This window comes from Leucopleurus acutus, assembly GCF_964270905.1.
Source record: "Leucopleurus acutus genome assembly, chromosome: 16".
NCBI lineage: Eukaryota > Metazoa > Chordata > Mammalia > Artiodactyla > Delphinidae > Leucopleurus > Leucopleurus acutus.
The window spans coordinates 75563658-75587118 of NC_139158.1; the positions used below are offsets into that span (position 1 = coordinate 75563658).

The window sequence follows — 23461 nt, forward strand, 5'->3', positions numbered from 1 at the left end:
CCGCCCTGGCCCCAGCCCCCACTAATGCTTGCCTGGGCTATTAGCAGCAGCCTCTTGATTGGCTTCCCTGCTTCTGTGCTGTCCACCCTCCTCTTTATACTCAAAACTGCAGCCAGAGGGATCTGTCCAAACATAGGTCCGCTCAGGCCCCTCCTCCACTGCCCTCCAGGGGCTTCTCCTTATCTGGACCCCTACTGGGCCTTGTGGAGAGGATTTTTCAAATTTTTTTCCTTTAACAAAGAATGTTCTAGAGAGTGCAACAATTCCTCATACTTGTGGGAATACTTAAGTATAGATTAAGAAGACTAAAGGAAATCTGTGATCACGTGTTTTGTGAAGATCGCAGTTTCTTGGTCTTCTGCAGTAGGTACTGCTCACTGTGGAGGGCTATGCCCTGCCCTGCTCAAGTCACACTGGCCCTTGTTTATTCCCACCGGAAAACCAGGGTGCACCTTCCTGTGGTCCTGTCCCATCAGGCCAGAAAAAGAGGTGGGGGGATTCCAGAGCCTGGGTTGTAAATAGGCTCCCCGAGGCTGGATGAGGGATGTTCGTACTACAGAGCAGTACGAACATCACAGCATTCACGCTTTGAATTAATGATGCAAAACGAGTGTTTATATTGTTTTGCACTTATAGGTTACGGAGTAATTCGACATGCTTATTTGAGAGCCAAGTTACCCAAGAGGTTACGAACACAGGCTTGGGAGCCTAATTTTCTGGGTTCAAGTCGCAGCTCCACCTCTCACTGACTTGTAACCTTTCTGGATCTTGTCTCTTCGTCTGTAAGATATAGCAGAGTTTGGCCTCGAACCCTGGTCCTCTGGCTCCTTAGTTGCTCTTTGTTCTTTGGCAACGTTTTGCTTGTATAAAACGGGGATGTTTTGTTTTCCTTGTGCTGGTCATAGTCCTTTATGCCCTGCAGTTAGTTTTCCGCTGCCAGTGAATTTCTTTCTCCTTGATTCTTCCCTCTCCCTTAAGACAAAGGTTGCAAACTGGTAGTGTAAGGTCAGGGCAGCCTGCAAACAAGTTTCATTTGAGCATAATTTTTTTTTTTTTTTGGCCATGCCTCGCGGCTTGCAGGATCTTAGTTCCCTGGCCAGGAATGGAACCAGCACCCCCTGCAGTGGAAGTGTGGTGTCTTAACGACTGGATTGCCAGGGAAGTCCCTGAGCATAACTTTTTTAAACAGTTGAAATTACTTCCAATTACAGTTGGAGTTTTCACTTAAAATCCAGATTTTGACTTCTGGAAAAATCAGAACAACGGGCACCTCTGGGCTCAATCAGCTGGGACTGAGACTCTGCTGCACTCCATGCCCTGTTGGGTGGGGAGGGGGTCCTCCCTGCCCCTGATGTCTTATACCCACCTGTGTCTCTCCAGGAGGTTTCCTGCCTGGCCTCCATAGGTCTTTGATTTGATTACCCTTAGTGCCTCAGTGAGTAAGTAGCAGTCCTGGTGATTGATTTGTCAACTGGTGGGTTGACACCAGTGGCATTCTAGAATAGACTATTTTAGAGCTCAGAGGTCAGCACAGACTCTAACAAATGCCTAATTGCTTCAGATACACTTAACAGCTAAACTTAACTCTAATAAGGTAACCATGACTGGAAGGAACCCTTGCATTTGAGTTCCGGCATCAGTGCCCCTCTGACATGTCACACAGTGACAGATAATATTACCACCAAGCAGAGTCTTGACATTATGCATGTTGATTTCTGTAAGCTGAAAGCTTGGCCACCAGCCTCCTGGGCTGGATTTCCCGGGCCACTCCCACAGCCTGGGGCCTCAGCTAGAGGAGGCCAGAGCTACTTCCTGAGTGGATTCTTGTCCCAGAGGAGCAGGAACCATGCCACAGAGCTCTCTTTAGCAGAACCTGTGTGTCACAGGCCTTGTGGTCCATGAGCGAAATGTTTGATATTAGTCATCTGGTGTTCCTCTTCTGTTTTCTTATGTGTGTAGTAAGAGGACATTGAAAGAGTGGCTTGAAGGTTAAAATTGCCACCTCTAGTGAGTCCAGTTACTCGGTTTTCACTTCCTAAAGGTCAGTCTAGAATAGAGTTGTCCAGGAAAAGGAAACTTGTCACTTCCAAAACTGTGTTCTGGGGTTGCTAGGATAACTAATGCCATATCCAAACCACTGGCTCTCAAGAGATTGTGTGAAGAAGGCTGGCCTTTTGGAGGTTATCTGAATACATGGCATTCAGGTAGACATGTTTCACTGGCCTGCTTTGATAATACCGCGAGCCTGCCAAGCCTGACACGTAGGAATGCATTCGACTAAGTGGCTGTGGGGGAGTCCGGCGTGTTTAGATATAGGATGTTCTTGTCTCAATGGCACAAAATCTTGTTCTTCTGGAAATAAGATGATCTCTCTTTGAGACTGTGACTTCTGAGTGTTGGCACTGTTCCATAACAGTAACCATGTAGTTGTTGTACCCTCCATGGTAAAGGTTTATAAATTAACTTTAATTCATAAAAATTATATATGACTTAGCACAATATAAATGTACTTAATGCCACTGAACTGTACACTTAAAAATAGTTAATGTGGTAAATTTTGTGTTACATATATTTACCACAGTTTTTTTAAGTGCTAGAGAAAAAGTATGTATACTTACAGAAAATGTGGGAAAGAGAAAAAGATCATCATCCCCCTACTTAGATAGCTTTCAATATTTTGTTATATTTGTTTTTTTTAATATACATATTGCATGCTCCTAACATGCCTTTCTTTCTTCCCCACCAGATGAAATTAAAGCAGAAATAGAAAAGCAAAGGTAAGCCTGGGCATGTTCTCCTTGCTGAAGTGCAGTATGAAGGGAGTAGTAGGTGGTGGCCGTGGGAACCCCTTTCTCTGCATGTTTTCCCATATTTCTGATCCTCAGGTGGCACACACTCTCCTAGCATAGCGCTGGGCACATGGCAAGACTTTGTATGTGTTTGAACTGATACCGAGTTAACAGGTTACTGGCTCAACAACTGCATATTTGGAGGAAGGATAAGGAAGGTCAAGTTAATGCTGTTGTACCTTCTCTTGACAGAAGAGGCAAAGCCCTTGTCTCTTGTATGTCATGCTTCCTCAGGCAGGAGGGCAGCTTGTTCTGTTAAGGGGCTGCTCCTCATCTTCATAGTAATGAAGCCAGTGAGTCCCATTTCAGAAATACAGCTCTGACGTGGCAGGTGCCAGGATTCAGTCCAGGCCGCTGTCAGTACAGCTTGCTCATCAGAGACCTTGTTCTCTGCCTGTGGCCCCTTGGTGTTTTTTCTTAATGCATGTGTTTAAACTTTTCATTGTCTAGCCCCACAGATGCAGTTTGCAGGCACTTTTAATTAAATGATTGCACGTGGGATGGGAAGTTAGAGTGGGGGGTAGGAAAAGCAAGCTCTTTTTTTTTCATTTCCCCTCTCCGGCCCTCTCCTGCTTTTTTCCTAGGCTTGGTGCTACCGCACCACCAAAGGCAAACTTCATTGAAGCTGACAAGTATTTCCTTCCATTTGAGCTGGCTTGCCAGTCCAAGTCCCCACGGGTGGTCAGCACATCCCTCGACTGCTTGCAGGTACCATGTTTCAACTTGGTGGTATAAAGGATGTTCTCTCAAGCCACAGGTAGTCCTCTGCACAGGAGCTGTGCCCGTAACCCCCTGGTACTCAGAATGCTTCCGGAGGTGATGGAGAAAGGAGCATTCCAGCTCATTCTTTTTTTTTTTTTTTTTTTTTTCGGTATGTGGGCCTCTCACTGCTGTGGCCTCTCCCATCACGGAGCACAGGCTCCAGACGTGCAGGCTCAGCGGCCATGGCTCACGGGCCCAGCCGCTCCACGGCATGTGGGATCCTCCCGGACCGGGGCACGAACCCGTGTCCCCTGCATCGGCAGGCGGACTCTCAACCACTGCACCACCAGGGAAGCCCTTCAGCTCATTCTTTATGGAGGTCTTGTGAGGGAGGGAAGAATGAGAGGTCTGACCTCTTTACCTAAAAAAGAATTTGTTTCTCTCGAAGTATTTTGTTGATCTCTCTTATGTATGTTTTCCTAAATGAAACCTTTAGCATTGATTGGAATATTTGGTACATATGTGGGTACATAAGATATTTAATGCTACTTCTTTATTGATGGCATTAATATTCATAATGCCAAGTAGAGAAATAGATATCATCGACTCTCATTATTTGTGGTGATGGTCTATAAAGTTGCTGTGAACACGGAATTAGCAAACCCTGAAGCATTGTTCCTGAAGGGAATACAGGGCTAGGTTCCTGTGAGCCTCTCTGGTCACGTGTTCATCAGCTGATCAGTACATAACTTTATTCTTTGTGTGTTTCTGTTTAAAGACACATTATTTAATATATATTGTTGATTTGTTAGCATTGAACTTATGGTCAACAGCACTATGACACATGCCTGAACAAAGCTGATCACACGTCATTTCTCTGTAGGGCACATCCTACAGAGACAGCACTAGACAGCACTTAGCACTGTGCATGGGGGCCATTTTAAATGGCGAAAACACCAACGGAAAGGACAAAAATGTGAAAACCATGGCAATAAATAGATCACAAGAAAGACACTGTTTACGGTATGAGAGGTGAAACAAGAAGGCAGAGTGTCTCCTTGTTTGACCTTAGCCAGGAACTTGTGCATCAAGTGATTCAAATTTTTCACTGCGCTGCAGGTGTCCGCAAGTGACCACAAAAGCGTCCCAAATATTGATTGGGAACTTACAAATTTTAGTGAGCGGGCACTCACAAGTACAAACCTGTGAATAATGAGGATCGACTGTACTTAGGGCCATAAGTAACCTTGTTATAAGTTACTTTTTACTGGTGAAAAAGCAGCAGTGGAGAAATTAGGGTGACTTGTCCAATGACATGCAGATAGTGAGGGACAGAAACAGGACTGCAACTTGGGCTTCTTAATTCCCAGTCCAGCATTCTTGTATTTTTCATAAGATCTACTCATGAAGCTTCCGGTTACCTCAGAAACATTTGTTTTTAAACCCAGTGGGCAACCTACAGCAATGAAAAGAGCTTGATAAATTTTAAAAAATACAGTGGAGAGAGCCACAATTTATCAGTACTTTCTAGAACAGGAATAGTGAATAGGTTCTATATTTTATTGCTTGGAAGCTGTGTTGAACAAATACCTGGAACCTCATCTGGGTTTCTTGAGAAAGTGCCATGATTGATTGGTCGTGTCTGCTGAGGAACAGGACCGCCAAGTGGCGGTGGGCATGCCACATCTTTGGCATCTCTAGTCTGATATTTACTCTATTAATTTCTCTTGTTTGATATATCTATACTTGAAAATTGGTGAGAGTTTCTTCACAGAAGCAGCTCTTCTAAATGAAAAGCCATTTTCTCATTCAGTATAATTCTGTGCAGATTGTCCTATGTGGAACATGTAATGAGCCAAGCATTTTAAAGTGGCAGGCTCAGATCCTACTTCTATCCTGAAATATTTGTTGCCGTGAACATTTTCAGAGGAAATTTGGCATAATTAGCTGTTTTGTCCTCATGTTAAGGTTTAGTTCGGAAGCTGGTGCTGATAGTTAACATTATTGGTGTCCTAAACAATGCCAGTGTATTAAGCACTCAGCCTGCGCTGGGCCCTGTGCTAAGTGCTTTATCCCCAGCATCATGTTTAATCTTCCCAACAACCACCTGAGGTTCCTACTCTCATCCTCATTTTAGAATCAATGAAACTGAGGCTTGGAGAATAAAATGACCAGCCCTGCCAAGTTCCCCTGGCCAGGCAGTGATGGGATTGGGTGGGTGTCTAGGACTTGTTTACCCCAAGCCTGTGTTTAATCAGGGGTCCTTAAACTGTGCCATGAGCCAAATCTGGCCTGCAGCCTGCTTTGGTAAATAAAGTTTTATTGGAACATAGCTGCCTTAATCTGTTCAGACTGATATAGCAGAATACCACAGACTGGGTGGCTTAAACACGGGACATTTATTTCCTACAGTTCTGAAGGCTGGGGAGTCCAAGATAAAGTACCAGCTGATTAAGTTCCTGGTGAGCCGTCTTCCTGATTTGTAAATGGCCAAGTTCTCACTGTGTCCTCACATGGCAGACAGAGCAAGCTAGGTGTCTGGTTTCTTCTTATAGGGCATTAATCCCATCATGAGGACCCCACCCTCATGGCCTCATGTAAACTTAATCACTTCCCAAAGGCCCCACCTCCTAATACCATCATATTGAGGGTTAGGACTTCAACATAGGAATTGCGGAAACAGAAACATTCAGTCCATAACACCAGCCATGCCCTTTCGTTGATGTATTATCTATATGGCTGCTTTCCAGCTACTACAGCTGAGTTGAAGAGTTGGAACAGAGACCATGTGACTTCACAGCCTAAATATTTAGCATGTGGTCCTCTACAGAAAAAGGCTGCTGACCTCTGCTCTTAACTATTACCCTGTAGTCTGGCCTCTTTAATTAAAAATATGCTGTGTTTTCCTGGAAGTAGTCTGTTTCTGGAATTCTGTGTACGTGTGAGTATGGTTTCTGATGGAAACATCGACGTCCTGCTGTACTTCAGCGACTTGAGTGCAGTACCTGTCTTGAGGCTTTTGGCATGTGGTTCACTCTCTTTTCCAGAATGGAAGTTCTCTGTAATTTGATAGGTACACTAAGATTTCTTTGGTTAGTATACAAAATGCAAAATGTATCGTCCTTTTTATGACAGTAGAAAGTGGCTGGGTGCTCCCTGGAATACTGAATGAAAAAATTCATTTCCTCTTGGGGTTTGTCCTTGCAAACCTGTTTGACTGGCTTTTCCCAGTGTGGGTGATGTGACTTCTGCCTTGGAAATGGAGGGCCAGTGTCTAGGAGTAAAGGTTGGTTTTGGCAGGGTTGAAGCCAGCTGCAGAGGCTGTGCCCTGGGCATTTTAAGGAGTCCCTTTTTGAGCATGGAGAGATGATGGGGTAGCAAAGGTGTTTCTGGGTTTGGTTTGCTGTGAGTACAGAGCTCAGCATTCCCTCCCCCACAGGGAGAAGCCCAGAGCCTTCCCTTCTCACTTCTCCCAAGTGACAAAGATTCTCCTTATTCCTTTTCTCCAGCACCTGGTCGCCACACGCTCCCCCAAGGCCAGGACTGGAGGAAGGAGGGTTAGTTCAGGCTTGCCTAAACTAGTGAGTGATCTTCAAGTTTTTCTGGGCACATACCAACCACAGAAATTATTTTTCAGAATATTCTCTCAGAATATTCGTATTTCTTCAATTATAAGACTATATACAGGTACTACTGTTATTAAATTATGTACATTATAAACAATACGAAAACAGACCTTTTGAAAGGGTAGGACAAAAAAGTAGATAGAAACAGACTTCTAATATTTTCTTTCTACGTAAGGCTGTAGGAAACCACTGGTCTGAGCCATCTGGTTCATACCACAAGCATTATCTTTTTTTTTAAAATAAATTTATTTATTTTTGGCTGTGTTGGGTCATCATTGCTGTGCACAGGCTTTCTCTAGTTGCGATGAGCGGGGGCTACTCTTTGTTGCGGTGCGTGGGCTTCTCATTGCAGTGGCTTCTCTTGTTGCGGAGCACGGGCTGTAGCTGTGCAGGTTTCAGTAGTTGTGGCTCGCGGGCTCTAGAGCGCAGGCTCAGTAGTTGTGGTGCACGGGCTTAGTTGCTCCGCGGCATATGGGATCCTCCTGGACCAGGGCTCGAACCCGTGTCCCCTGCATTGGCAGGCAGATTCTTAACCACTGCGCCACCAGGGAAGCCCACAAGCATTATCCTTTATCTCTTATTTCTAAAAGACTTTGGATTTTTTAATGCACATTTTAAAATCTATTGTAATAATATAAATTGTACCTGAATATATTCTCTGTTAGAAATTTCTTTTAGAACTTTACAGATTAAGGCTGAAGGCCCTTGGACTGCTAACCCCGAACCCAGTTGCCTATTTAGGTGTATAATTTTCTCTCTCTTTTCTTTCTTTCTTTTTTTTAAACATAAGTGATATCATTTATGGTATCATTTGTCTGTGGAGGACCACATGCTAAATATTTAGGCTTTGTAGGTCGTATGGTCTCCATTTCACCCCTTCAACTCAGCTGTAGTAGCTGGAAATTATATCATATATCATTTATACTTGTACAGATTTTTCTGTGGCTTGCTTTTTACACCAGTGTTTTTAATGCCAGAACACTACATGCAAATTGAGGGCATTCCTGTGGACTGATAAATGATGTGTTATGCAACCATCTTACTTATCCCTCCCCGTCTAGAGGGGCATTGACAAGTAGCATCCCTGTGCAAGCAGCCTCCTTGGACACAAGTATCAGTGAGCCAGCTGCCCAGAGGCCTCCCTCCTCTGCCCTTCTTCCCATCCCTGCTTCGCATCAGCAAAGAATAAGACAGGAACTTCTACTCTCCATCTCTGTCAGTCCCTCATGGTCCAAGCCACCAGCATCTCCCCCCTAGACAGCTGAGGTGGCCTCATCATGGGTGCCCAGCTTCCACTGCTGTTGCCCTCCAGCCTGTTCTGTACTCAGGAGCCGGGCAGAGCCTTTAGAAACGTATCCCATCATGTCCATCCTTTGCTTACACCTGCTAGTACTTTCTACCTCACTTACTGTGCAGAGCACCTTCCTCAAGTGAGCCTGCCAAGCACACTTCTGCCCCTGTGAGAAAAAGGACTGTCTTATCACTGTTGTACCCCCAGTGCCAAAACAACATCCGGTACAAGGAAGGGTGAGAAGGCAGAACTAGAAAGACCCACAGGTTGCAGGAACTCTGCTTTCTTCCGGTCCTGCCTCACAAGGGAGTAAAATTATACTTAAAACCCTTTTCCATTGGAACGGTAACGTGCCCTTTAAGGAGGGCATAGAGGGGCGAATACTTCCAATCTTTTTTTATATTTGAATTAAACATCTGTAATTCACCTCCATCTTTGCTTTGCACCATCAGTGTTGGGTTCTGTGGGGCCTGCTTTTCAGCATTCACATTTTAGGAGCTCATAGACCATCCCACTCATAACCCAGTACTCAAAACGGACTTGAGTCCATTAGGAGTAAGGAGTCAGCAGTGTCCAAAAGCAGAGCTCACTTACCAGGTGGCCGGCAGCAGAGCTTATTTACCAGGCGGCCGGCGCTGCCCTCACTGGAAGCCCGCATGGGGAGCAGTGATGAGAGCAGATGAGGTAAAAGGCATCTGGACTTGTTCTTCAAAAACACACTTGAGCACCTCCCCGCCTCCATCTGGAGCTCTCTGGGGTTGGTCTTGAGCAGCAGAGTGTGTGCAGGCCTCTCTTGTGCTCACTCGGTCACTTGATCCAGCAATGTCGTATTTGTGCTCTCAGTCACTCTCTTTCCATCTGTTTTTCTTCCTGCTTATTGAATGGCGGCGCTTTCGAGGCTAATGATGGGGAAGAGCCATTGAGAAATGGCATCTGGCCTCCGCAGGGCGGCGCATCTTCCTGTTGCAGTGGTGGCGGCACTGTGGATCGCCTCAGGAGCTGTGTCTCTCTGGGCAGGTAGATCAAGAATGTGACACGCCAGAAACCAAAAAGATAAAGAACAGAACAGCATTTGTCAGAGTCTTTACTAAGTCACTGGAAGCAGAGGGTGCCTTAGAATTCACAGATCCCAGAGGGCTTGTAGCAGATGAGTGGTTCTTTTTATGTGGTCAGCCATCAGGATAACCTGAAAGACTTGGAGAAAAACCGATTCCTGGGCTCCACCCAACAAATTCTGTTAGAGGAAGTTTGTGTTGAGGTCCAGGAATCTGTATTTGTAACGAGCTCCCTCAGGTGACCATGAATCTCAGCCAGGCTTTGAAACCATCCTGACCTTTGAGTTCCCTTCCAGCTCTCAGATTGTCCCTGATGAAATCCAGGTCAGGCGTGAGGTGGCCCAGGCAGGCAGGCGGCCCCTGTCCAAACTGATCTGTCACCTGACCGAGAGGGCACAGCTCAAGCAGCCTCATCTGAAGAGGCTGCCGCACGGGTGACATGCAGTTTGATAACGTAGGTGCAGAAGTCAGTTAGTTTTTTTACTTTAATTTTTGGAATAGAAAATACACCAACATGGTTTGATTCAACATTCAAAAAGAATGAAAGCCTGCTCTACAAAATGTGTTAGTCCCACCCCTGCCTACAGCTGCTTAGTTCTCCCTGCGCTCAAGCAAACCATGTCATCATTAGCTTTTTATGTATCTTACTGTTAGAAAAAAAAAAAAGTTTTTTAGCAGCTTGAGATATAATTCACATGCGTACAATTCACCCATCTGAGGTATACAGTTCAGTGACTTTAGTATATTGACAGAGTTGTGGAGCCCTCACCACAATCTAATTAGAGACCATCTTATCCTCAGAAAGAAGCCCCGTTTTTGCTCATCAGCAGTCACTCCCTGTTTCCCTGGGATCCCCCCAGGTCTAGGCAGCCGCTGACTACTTTCTGTCTCTATTATGTATAGTTTTTAATCGCTCCATTTTTTACACAAGTGATTTTGCGCTGGGGGCTGTTGTACACGTGCTTTTCCACCATTGTGGGCTCTTCTGCCATCGGGAGTCAGGCTGGATGCTATGCTCTCAGGGTGGCTGTGCCTCCTGCACCCAGGATTGCAGAGACATCTGTGTGGGAACCGGAAGTTAAAGGCTGAGCCCACTGCCTGCCTCTTACTGCTGTGGGCGGCCTCAGCCCTGGCCTGGCAGAAACTTCTCACGTCTATGATTTCTGTGTTTAGAAACTCATCGCATATGGGCACATCACCGGCAATGCCCCCGACAGTGGAGCCCCCGGGAAGCGGCTGATTGACAGGATTGTTGAAACCATTTGCAATTGTTTTCAAGGCCCTCAGACCGATGAAGGAGTTCAGTTACAAATAATTAAGGTATTTCTGTCTGTCTGCCTGGTCTGGATTTTAAATGAGAAAGCTCATCGCCCTTGGGAATTTGGCTTTCTAATTTACCATGTGTTAGTTGTCTCAGGAGGTGCTGAGCTGGAACAGAAAAATGTAAGCATCACTTAGATCTTTTGTTAAGTGTCAGAACTGATTAGCATGGACTGAGACAAGAAGAGTGGAACCAGGTGTGTTTTCAAAGTAAACAGTTCCGCTGGTAACTACATAAATTGCTTGTGAATTAAATTGACTTCAAATCCTCTGCTCTTTCCCCTCGAAATTCTGGATTCCCAGACTGCCATTTCTCAGCAGGTCCTCGTGTTGATACTTTTATCACCAATTTGCCCCTGTCCTCTTACCCTCCCTTTCCTTCGCCCTGTTCCATTTCTGCTGCCAGGAATGGTTTGGCATGGGGTGGTCCCATCTGCTTGTCAGAGAACCAATCAGGATGGGTGCGGTCAGTGTTTCAAATCTTAAATCCTGGATGTATTAGCTTTGTGAGGGAGCTCCCTGTTAGCCACACCTTTCCTGAAGCTCCCTTGAAAACCCACCAGGGAACTCTGAAACTGACCCTCCCCCCCATCAAAACATGTATATTTTGTGATTGGCGTAGGTGAGATCAAGTTGGAGCACTTTCCCTCCTGAGACAAGTCTGTATTTTTGGCTTTTTAAAAAGTAAGCTGATAGAAAGCCCACTTCAGCGCAACTTATGTACTTTAAATGACTTGTATTCTATGGAGTTAATAATTGTGTTTAAACTCAAAGCAGTAGGGGGTTGGTTTTTGGTACTAATCATCCAGTTTAGTTTGCAGAGCCATCTTCTTAAACCAAACCAAATTAAAAACAAAGCCAAACCGTGTAGAAAAGTTTGGCTGTGAGAGGATGGGAGGTGGGTGCTCGTGAAGGTGAAGGTTGCGGATTTCTGTTTTAGGCTCTTCTGACTGCAGTGACGTCCCCGCACATTGAAATTCACGAGGGTACTATCCTGCAGACGGTCAGGACATGTTACAATATCTATTTGGCCAGCAAAAATCTCATCAATCAAACCACTGCCAAGGCTACTCTTACTCAGATGCTGAACGTCATTTTCACCCGCATGGAAAACCAAGTGGTGAGCGGTAGCAGTTATCAGCTGCTGGGGGGCGGGACACCATCCCATGCTGTGAACTGTTTCATGTGTGGCCTCGGTGCTTGGTGAAGATTCATAGCATTTTAAAATCAATCCCTTCCTCCTCTGAGTTCTCTGCACTCTGTTTTTATCCTTGCTTTAAAAAGCAGAGAGAGAATCTAGCATGGGTTTTGAAATTTGCATTCAGAATTTGCTTTGAGTTTGCTGCAGGAATTTATTTCCTTTTTAAAATTCTATCCTTCTGTTTGGAAATTTTTTATGCAACAGGCTGGCGTATTTTCTGTTCCTTATCAAAATGCTGGATCCATTTAGATTGAATCCCTTTTTCGTTGCCTTTCAGTTGCAGGAGGCCAGAGAATTGGAAAAACCAATCCATTCGAAACCCCAGTCCCCTGTGATCCAAGCTGCAGCAGTGTCCCCAAAGTTCAATCGTTTGAAACAGAGCCAGGCACACAGCAAACCAACAACTCCTGAGAAGACAGATTTAACCAATGGTGAACATGGCAGGAGTGGTTCTGGAAAAGTGAGCGCAGAGAATGGAGATGTGCCCAGAGAGAGAGACCCGTCGCTATCAGGTACGGCCCATGCGCTTCCCTGTCCATCCTGTATCCGAGGGGCAGGTGAAAGAGTTGTCTGGTGTCATCGCAGGAAACCTCTGATAGCAGCTCTTCTATTTCTGGGCCTCCCCCTTGACTTCCCTTTCGCTTTTCTCTTACGAAACACAGCCAGTGAGGCATGGTGTCTCAGATCACATTGTCAGTTGTGCACTTTTCTTTGGATAGTTCCTGGAATGTATTGATATCTAGCCACTGCTACTTGATGTCAACTTCAGTGCCGTGGGTTCACTTTGGAGCATTTGTCTCCCAGGAGTTAATCGTTTGGGTAGTTGATCATTCAGTGTCTGTTTTATCTCCCAGAGGAGGACAAGGACCTCCTCTGTCACGTATCCACAGGATCTCCGTGCTTTGCCCACTGCCGGACAGTTAGTTGCTATTTATGGACATCTGTGAAGGGAGCCAGAAGGTGGGTGGGTGGGTGGATTCATAGAGAAACAGATAAACAGGTAGCTTTGTTTTCTTCTTCTGAGACCAAGTACACTATTTGGTTGTGTTTGCTTTTTTAATTGAAAGAGATATTCCACACCTGGTGATAGTCTTAAAGTAAGTAAAACATTAGGCATGAAATTTTGGACTGGGTTGTCATATATTTCTGAATGTTTGCATCTCTCCCTGGGCAATTTGTACAAACCAGATCCTAAGTTCATATATTTTTCAAGAATGTACCTTCTTGCCAAGTGATTCTGCCAAATAATTCTTCGCTCTAGCTGACGGCTCTACAGTGAAGTATCTGACCCATCTTTTTTTTTTTAATGTTTTTTTATTGTGGTAAAAGGCACATAATATAAAACATACTATTTCAACCATATTTAACTGTACAATTCAGTGACACTAAGTACATTTCACATTGTTGTGCCACTCTCACCATCATCCATCTCCCGAAATTTTCACCTTCCTGAACTGAAACTCTGTCCCCATTAAACACTGACTCCCCATTTCCCCTCCCCACCCCCTGGCCCCTGTCATCCATCAGTGTACTTTCTGACTATGAATTTGACTATTCTAGGTATTTCGTATAAGTGGAATCAAACAGCATTTTTCTGCACCTACTGTATATTGGAACGCATTTTTAAGGTTAACTTAATATATGTCTACAAACAGATTGTGTTGTTTTTCTCCCCGTGCTATACAGTAGGTTCTCATTAGTTATCTGGTTTATACATGATAGCGTATATATGTCTGACCTGCCTTTATAATTGGTCTCATATCTTTTTCTGCCCCATTATTGGTAATGACATCTGTTGATGGTATGTTCGCTACCAGAGAGACCATACTTGAGCAGTTTTTGTTCATCTGTAATTTACCAGTGCTTGGCACAGGTAGGAACAGACCAAGTGTTGTTGCTGGCATGTTGCTCTGTATCAGTTTACCCAAGGCAAGGATCAGAGAAAAAGTTGCCACAAAGAACTACATGTGTGTCTCGTGTGAACACTGTGGCAGGCTACTCAGTCCCACTGTCATGTGTCTTGGAAGGTGCTCAGGAAGTCCTGGCCTACCCTCTGTATGTGTCATCGTCTTTGCCTTATTAACTCTCAGGGCAAGGACCAGGCAGGTTTTTACTGTAACCTTTATCAGACTGTGCTCAGTCAATCAATATTAATATTTAAACAGACTGTAGTAAGCATAGCTGTGCAGATGTAAAAGCAAGTCTCTCTGAGCTGTAAGAACGTCCTTCCACTACAGCCCATTTTCCACATGGCAGCCAAAGTGATCTCTTAAAAGCATGAATTAGATCACCACCACCCCTCTGCTTAAACCCCTCTGATAATTTCCCATCCCGTCCCATTCAGAGTGAAGTCTATGCCTGCCCCATCCCCACAGCTTCCAAGGCCCTGTGTGGCCTGGCCCCACCCACCTCCCTATACCCTTCTTTTACTTCCTTTCCCCTTGTTTGCGATAGTGGTTCTGGTTCTTGAAAGTGTGGTGCTTGCTCTTGGTGCCTTCGCACTTACTGTCCCTTCCTTGTCCCCCCCTTTGTCTTCAGGTCTCTCAGTTCTAACTGATCCCTCTCTCTGAAGCTCCCCATCACTCTGTCCCATCATCCTCTTTTATTTTCCTCATAGCATTTTTTTTCATCCTTTGTAAGGTTGCTTTATTTTCCTTTTAGTCCAGCGGCAGATTTTTTAAATATATATAATTTTATTTATTTATTGGCTGCATTGGGTCTTTTTTTTTTTAACATCTTTATTGGAGTATAATTGCTTTACAATGGTGTGTTAGTTTCTGCTTTATAACAAAGTGAATCAATTATACATATACATATGTCCCCATATCTCTTCCCTCTTGCATCTCCCTCCCTCCCACCCTCCCTATCCCACCCCTCTAGATGGTCACAAAGCACCGAGCTGATCTCCCTGTGCTATGCGGCTGCTTCCCACTAGCTATCTATTTTACGTTTGGTAGTGTATATATGTCCATGCCACTCTCTCACTTTCTCCCAGCTTACCCTTCCTTCCCCCTCCCCGTATCCTCAAGTCCATTCTCTAGTAGGTCTGCGTCTTTATTACCATCTTGCCCCTAGGTTCTTCATGAACATTTTTTCTTTTTTTGATCCATATATATGTGTTAGCATACGGTATTTGTTTTTCTCTTTCTGAGTTACTTCACTCTGTATGACAGTCTCTAGGTCCATCCACCCCACTACAAATAACTCAGTTTCGTTTCTTTTTATGGCTGAATGATATTCCATTGTATATATGTGCCACATCTTCTTTATCCATTCATCTGTTGATGGACACTCAGGTTGCTTCCATGTCCTGGCTATTGTAAATAGAGCTGCAATGAACATTTTGGTACATGACTCTTTTCGAATTATGGTTTTCTCAAGGTATGTGCCCAGTAGTGGGATTGCTGGGTCGTATGGTAGTTCTATTTTTAGTTTTTTAAGGAACCTCCATACTGTTCTCCATAGTGGCTGTATCAATTTACATTCCCACCAACAGTGCAAGAGGGTTCCCTTTTCTCCACACCCTCTCCAGCATTTATTGTTTGTAGATTTTTTGATGATGGCCATTCTGACCAGTGTGAGATGATATCTCATTGTAGTTTTGATTTGCATTTCTGTAATGATTAATGATGTTGAGCATCCTTTCATGTGTTTGTTGGCAGTCTGTATATCTTCTTTGGAGAAATGTCTATTTAGGTCTTCTGCCCATTTTTGGATTGGGTTGTTTGTTTTTTTGATATTGAGCTGCATGAGCTGCTTGTAAATTTTGGAGATTAATCCTTTGTCAGTTGCTTCATTTGCAAATATTTTCTCCCATTCTGAGGGTTGTCTTTTCATCTTGTTTATGGTTTCCTTTGCTGTACTGCATTGGGTCTTCGTTGCTGTACGCGGGGAGGGCTACTCTTCATTGTGGTGCATGGGCTTCTCATTGTCGTGGCTTCTCTTGTTGCGGAGCACAGGCTCTAGGTGCGCAGGCTTCAGTAGTTGTGGCTCGTGGGCTCTAGAGCGCCAGCTCAGTAGTTGTGGCACACGGGCTTAGTTGCTCCACAGCATGTGGAATCTTCCTGGACCAGGGCTCGAACCCATGTCCTCTGTATTGACAGGCGGATTCTCAACCACTGCCCCACCAAGGAAGTCCCCCTCATAGCACTTATTACTACCCCAAATCACTGAAGAGTTTGTGTTCACTTGCTCCTGGTCTAAGACCTTGGCCACCCTGTTTACCACAATATTCCCAACACCTGGTCTGGTGCCCAGCACACATATTCAGTAAATTCTTTTTTTTAACTTAAAATTCTGTTCTAACAAAGTATGCTTTACACTTAGTATATTGCTGTGGATTTTGTTGCCAGTATGATATACCCCGTGAGGCTTCTCCCAAGAACGTGGGCATCAGATTGCCTGTAGAAATCAGACCGCAAACCTGCCAATGGTAGGTCAGAATGGAGGTGCACCATCACCCTTACAAAGAGTGACTGGCTTCCACTTCTCCAGATGTGGCTCTAAAGAAAGAACGATACATCCAGCTCTCCTGCAGGTTCCATCCTGTGGAATGGCCGTCACGTAGCCACCCCTGGCTAGGCAGTCACTGTGCCAGGAGTGGTGCTTGCTACTTGGGTGCTCCACATACGTTGTCCTGCTTTACTGGGAACCCTTCCTGGGCCTTCTTGGGATAATGTGCCTCCCAGTGAAATATGTGTGGGTAACAATTCACCGACAGACCAGAGCATCTTTTTCCCCTCAGCAGTTTTTCATCCCAAGTTGATAAATCTACAATTTGTCAGTCTTGTCGGCCTGAGCAAGAAGTGGATCAGATAGCTCTTTGTAAATTCGCAAAATGAGATTTCTGAGCCTGTGACGTGCTAGCTTATGTGAATTTTAGGGCATGGCCAGCAGCCTTCCCTTGGGACCTCACCCCATTTGTCCATTCACACCCCTCCGATGGCCCAGCTATTCTCGTCAATTTTTTGAAAAACAGCTTGATTGAAATACAATTCACATTCCATAAGTTCAACCGTTTAAAATGTACAGTTCAGTTCTTTTTAGTATGGTCACAGAGTTTGCAACAATCACCACAATCAGTTTTAGAGCATTTTTATCACACCCAGCCCTGTACCCACGAGCAATCACTTCCCCTTTTCTTCTAAGTTTATTTTTAAGATTCTGACTATTTAACTCCCAGCATTAGACTTTAGCATTTTTACATGTATACAGCTAATATGTAGCTGTTGTAGGTACAGAGTTACCAGTGTGTTCACAGATTTCTTAGCTCACTTTTTTCATCTTGCAACCCATTCTTTAAGGGAAAAACAACCCAACTCTTAGATACTACAAAATAGAGAAAATGTATCCTCCCTCAGCTAGTGTGGAGGTTCTGATCAGACAGCCTGGGTTCAGATCATAACTGACTACTTAGTAGCTCTGTGACCTTGAGCAAAATCTTTAACCTCTCTGAGCCTCAGTTTCCTCATCTTTAAAATGAGAATACAACTGGTACTTATAGGTTTGTGAGAATTAATGAGAACAGTGTCTGGCACTTAGGGCTCTATAAGTGTTTGTTGTTATGATCTTTCATATAAGTTTCAGCTTAAAAAATGAGTTAGTTTAGAGAAAAAAATTACAAATATTTCAAATGGTAATCAGACTTGAAGTTAATGGGAACAGTGCAGTAGGATAACGTGAGTCTGTTTTCCATGTTAATGATACCAGATCCTCTGCTTTAGGAATTTTATTATTTTTGTTGACCAGAAAAAAAAAGGGTCTGGAGAATTCCCTGGCAGTCCAATGGTTATGACTCCACGCTTCCACTACAGGGGGCGTGGGTTCAATCCCTGGTCAGGGAACTAAGATCCCGCATGCTGCACAGTGCTGCCTGGCCAAAAAAAAAAAAAAAACTAAAATAGCTTTAAACAGACAAACGAAAGTTCTCAGGCTAACTCTTTATCAAAACAACAAAATGTACCCACAGGTCCCCCTTCTTTCTGCCTTGTTTTTGACACAGCCTGCTTTACAGGGAGGTTTTGCAGCTCATTGGTTTATAGCATTTTTATTAGCTGTGTAATGGACATTTATTTTGGGACAATAAGTTGTCCAATGTATTTCATACATTTGAGGAACCGTATTGGTGTGTGGCCAGAATGTGACAGCAAACAGCTTTATGCCTTGGTTTTTCCCTTTAGTTTTCTTATGCGTTACCAAATGCTTAGATGCTGGACATCACCAAAGCCTTGTTTCTAGGAAACAGGTGTATGTCATATTTCATTGTCACCACATGCACACACTTGCCCCTTCTAACTCCTGGTCTCCCTTCTCCCACTCTACTTTTTCCCTAGCATGTAGCAGAAAGTATAATTTACTTATTTATTATCCTAGCTAAGATGTAAGTACCATGAGAGTAAGGATCTTTGACTGACTAATTTTTATTTTTTTAATTGAAGTATAACTGACTTACCACCTGATATTAGTTTCAGGTGTACACCATAGTGATTTGATATTTTTAGAGGCGACAAACTGTACACAGTTATCACAATATTATTGACTGTGTATCCTGTGCTGTGCATTACATCCCTGTGACTTATTTATCATATAAGTGGTAGTTTGTGCCTCTTAATCTCCTTCACCTATTTTACCCCATACCCCACCGCCCTCCCCTGTGGCAACCACTAGTCTGTTCTCTGTATCTGTAAGTCTATTTCTGTTTTGTTATATTTGTCCATTTGTTTTGTTTTTTATATTCCACATATAAGTGAAAACATAGAGGATTTGTCTTTTTCTGACTTATTTCACTTAGCATAATACCCTGTAGGTCCATCCATGTTTTCACGAATGGCAAGATTTCCTTCTTTTTTATGGACTAAAGGACTCCTAGCCGAGTCACGCCCCTTCTAAGGAGCCTTCCTGGAAGCCTGTGCCATCCCCGTTACTTAGGCTTGCCCCTCATTGGCTAAAACTGGGTCACATGGCCACCCTTTCTACTAGGAAGGCCAGGAAATGTAGGCACAGCCCCTTCCGAAACAGAAATAGAGCTCTCTGAGGAAGAAGGATCTGAGTTAGGTAACTGGCAGTGCCTGCCTCAGGGGTTGTTGTCTAGCTGGCTAGGGAGAGGGTGGCAGCAAGGTTTTCTCCAATCAGAACCTAATCAAGGTGTCTATCTTATTTTACTTGGGGACAGAGTCTGTGAAACAGGTAGGGTCTGTTACCTAATCATTAACGGCCAGGTGGTGGCCGCTGGACTTCCCCGCAAATCAGCAAAACCAGTGTTTTTTAAGTGTACTCAGAACTTTGCAAGGATTTGATTTGATTTGGTTGTCCCACATTTTCACAGCAGGCTTGAAACTTAAACACAGCAGCCTTCTTGGTGGTCATTACACCATCCAGGAAAGCCTCTTCTGAGCCCTGCAGGCGGTCATGTCAGCAGGGGAAGCGGCCCAGGGTTCCTGTGTGGAGTCCTGCTGCTTCTGGGCCGCTAGTGGGATTCCTCAGCAACAGCGCCCTCTGCAGGAACCTTCCGCGGGAGTCTGGACTTCCTGACTCCCTACCCCTTCCTAGCCTGAGACTATTTTAATTTTGAATGGGTGCTGGTGCGGATCCAGCCTGTCAAGGAAGATAGGTTAAACACTCTTATCCCTCAAAAAAATGGTGATCCTGATGCTGTTTAAATGGAAAAACAGCAGTGAAGGAAAGGGGAGATCCATGTTGAAATGGAAATTTTACTTTTCTCTGTAGGAGTGAAAGATAGTGAAGGCTTTAGCTAACTGAAAGTGCTTTCAACATGGCTAGTTGGGAAATTTCAATATGGACTTAGTCTGCAGGGCCAGGCAGATGGCAGAAACGAGAAAGCTTCTATCACCAGGGCATCGTGAATGTCTTAATGCAATTACGCTCTACACATAAAACACGCAGGCCTAAGAAAAATTAACGTTTGAGTGCTCTTCTTTTCAGGCATCATCTTAAACGCTTTACGTGTTTTATCTTATCCAGTTCTCACAAACCCTGTGAGGTAGGTGCTGTTGTAATCATCCTTGTTTACTGCTGAGGAAACCAAGGCTCGGGGCAGTTACTTAAGTTCCCACCTTGGGAAGTGGTAGAGCGGGATCTGAACCAGGCATACTGGCTCCAGAGCCCTCACTCTCAATCACTGTGTTGAGGAACATTTTCTCTCTGAGGTTCTTAAACACCCTACCCTGTCAGTCTTCCATTTTTACCACTCTTGTCAGAGACATGCTACTAGGCATGTGTTCCTTTCCTACTCTCTGTGCTTGACCTCAAGGAGGATAGACAGTTGGGAGCGGCATGGAATGAGGCAGCAGGACATCTGCAGAGTTCATGCCCTGGCTAAAGGGGACAGCTGCTCCTGGTTCTAGCCGGTTGGGGCCAGTGTTACCAGATATTCTTTTTTTATCTTTAAATAGAAGTGAGATCTGGATTTTTATGACATGTCTCCCAGTTTTTAAATGTTCACAGCTAATTCAGAAGTTTTAGAAAGCAGTGCATAGGCACAGCAAAGGAAACAATCAACAGAGTGAAAATGCAACCTATGGATTGGGAGAAAATATTTGCAAACTATATGTCTGATAAGGGGTTAACATCCAAAATGTCATACAAGAGTAAAAAACCACAAATAAGCCCACTGAGAAATGGGTAAAGGACCTGAATAGACATTTCTCAGAAGAAGGCATACAAATGGTCAGCAGACATTTAAAAAGGTGCTCAACTTCACTAATAACCAGGAAATAGAAATCCAAAGCGCAATGAGATACCACCTCATGTCTGTTAGAATGACTTTCATCAGAAAGAGTTGGAGGGGATGTAGAGAAAAGGGAACCCTTGTACCCCATTGGTAGGAATGTAAGTTGGTACAGCTGTTACAAAAAACAGTATGGAGGGAAAAAAGAACAGTATGGAGGTTCCTCAAAAAATTAAAAATAGAAATATTTTATGATCCAGCAATTCTGTTTCTGAGTATGTAGCCAAAGGAAATGAAATCAGGATCTTGAAGAGATAATCTACACTCCTATGTTCATTGCAGCATTATTCACGATAACCAAGATATGGAAACAACGTAAGTGCCCATCAACAGATGAATGGAAAAAGAAGATGTGGTTATATACATACAGTGAAATCTTATTCAGCCTTAAAAAAGGATATCCCACCAGTTGTAACAACATGGATGGACCTGGAGGGCATTATACTAAGTGAAAGAAGCCAGTCACAAAAAAGACAAATACTGCATGATTCCATTTATATGAGGTGTACCTAGAGTAGTCAGATTCATAGAGATAGTGTAGAAAGGTGGCTGGGGAAATGGGGAGATGTTTGTCAGGGGTACAAAGTTTCAGTTATACAACATGGATAAGTTCTGGAGATCTAATGTACAACTGTGTGACCAGAGTTAACAGTACTGTGCTATACACTTGAAATTTGCTGAGTGTAGATCTTAAGTGTTTTCATCAGAAAAAAAAAAAAGGAAAAAAATAAGGTAACTATGTGAGGTGATGAATATGTTAATTGTCTTGTTTGTAGTGTTTATTTCACAGTGTATGCATATATCAAATCATCAAGTCATACACCTTAGATATATATAATTCTTGTCACTTATAGCTCACTAAAGTTTGGGGGTGGGGGGAAGCAGGGTATAGGCTAAACAGTGCGTATCTGCAGACCAGATGTACCCGGCAGCCACCACTTCCCAGCCTCTGATTTAACTCATCAAGCCTGCAGCTCCTCTGATGAAACGTATGCATCAGGCTGATATTTCTTGGGTGTTGAATGTGTACAAGGGACTAACAGATTAGAAACTGTCATCATAATTCTGTTAAATCATAGCATAAGAGAATGTTGGAACTAGAAAGGAACTTGGAAATATCTAGCCATTTGTTTACCAAATCATGGCGTAGATGAGATCTTAGACGGCTCATAGGTGAATGGTTTTTACTTTAATAGTTGTATGTTTATTTTAACACGCATTCAGAAAGTATGATTAGCGTGTGAAGCCTGTGATTTTGTGAATGTTAGTTACTGTTTAAGGTGAGTTAAAGAGCACTGTTAAATATGTATGTATGTACCAAAATATCTACAAGTCCTTTCCTTAGTACCATTCTTTCAAATAAAGTAATTTGGTACCCCCCCCCCAAAAAAAGTGTATGTAAATATGTGTGTAATAAATATAATAATATAAGTGGTGCACGAAAATGGCAAAAATTGTGAAGGTTGTGTGAGAATGACTGAAGTATGAGTAACACTGATGTAGACTAAATCATCTTATTTAGATGAAAAAACAGGTTTAGAAGATTTTGCCTGTGGCTGCGGACTTTTCTAACTTCCATTCAAGTTCTTTTTTGCCCTCTAAGAAAAGCATATAACATCAGTATTTTCCACATAAAGTTACTTACCCATTTAAATAATTATGATGGTTTTATTTGTCAATTAGCCCTCAGTAAAGCTGGGTGGTGGAGAATAAATAAATAGTTATGGTGAGTATCGACTGAAAAAAAAATGCACAGTTGAGAATAAAAGTTGAGAATTATGTTTTATTGGTGGACAAACCTGAGGACTTAAGCCAGGACACAGCCTCTCTGCAGGCCTGCTCCGAAGAGGTCAGGGAGGAGCCAGGGTATAGAGGAGTTTTTGCAACAAAGACCAGGTAGTCGGAACTTCAAAATATTACTGTTAATTAAAGAAAACCAGATATCTCAAGTTAACGAATTGAGTACTTTTCTGTGTATGGGAAGATGCAAGAGTCTGGGCTCATTGAAGTCATTCCTTTGATGTGCACCTTAGCTATCTGGGGCCAGTATACTGTGCTTTCCCATCCTGAGTCCCCTTAGGGTGCACCCTTTGGAGGTGGTTGCATGGCTGAGGGCGTGGTGTCATTTGTCTCCATCCCGAGTTCCCCCGGGGCTTACCGTAGGGGGTGACTCTGGTGGCTTGTTGGCTGCAACATCTTTTGTTTACTGATATGATATGTGGGGCAACATTTTTCTTTCACATGAGTTAAGTGCTCAATGAAAATACTTGGTGCTGCTTCTGCAGGATCTAGTGGACCAAGCACAGAACTCATAAAAATAGTGGCCTGATTGAAAATCCTCGTTAAGGAAGAATTTAAAGGGTTATTTTGGTTTTGTTTATTTAACATGATGGTCTTTTTGTCAGTGATGTTTTATAAATCAGTAACATTTGCTTCCAAAGGTCTAGTCAAGTGCTGTTTACTAGTTCTCCCAGAACTAGTTTGCTACAAAAACAACTGGTACCAAACCTCTTCCACTTAAACAGTTAACATTTTATAGAATAATTCAATTTAAAATTTAGTAAATTCTCAACTGTCACATTAGAAATCTCATGCTAAGTTCTGGGCTTACAGTGTGGGAAAACAAAGCAGCAGAAGGCATGTCATTTACCAGGGCTCTGTGGTACACGAG

At 43.5% G+C, this 23461-nt stretch overlaps 1 protein-coding gene across 1 annotated transcript in view; it reads left to right on the top strand.

Annotated features, from left to right (window-relative positions):
- Positions 1 to 23461, top strand: part of ARFGEF2 (ARF guanine nucleotide exchange factor 2) — a 99810-nt gene that overhangs the window by 11881 nt on the left and 64468 nt on the right. Inside the window, exons 2-6 of the mRNA XM_082858090.1 lie at positions 2747 to 2777; positions 3434 to 3557; positions 10697 to 10843; positions 11784 to 11963; positions 12322 to 12556. Coding sequence (XP_082714216.1) covers positions 2747 to 2777; positions 3434 to 3557; positions 10697 to 10843; positions 11784 to 11963; positions 12322 to 12556 — 717 coding nt within the window. The remainder of the gene's footprint in view (positions 1 to 2746; positions 2778 to 3433; positions 3558 to 10696; positions 10844 to 11783; positions 11964 to 12321; positions 12557 to 23461) is intronic.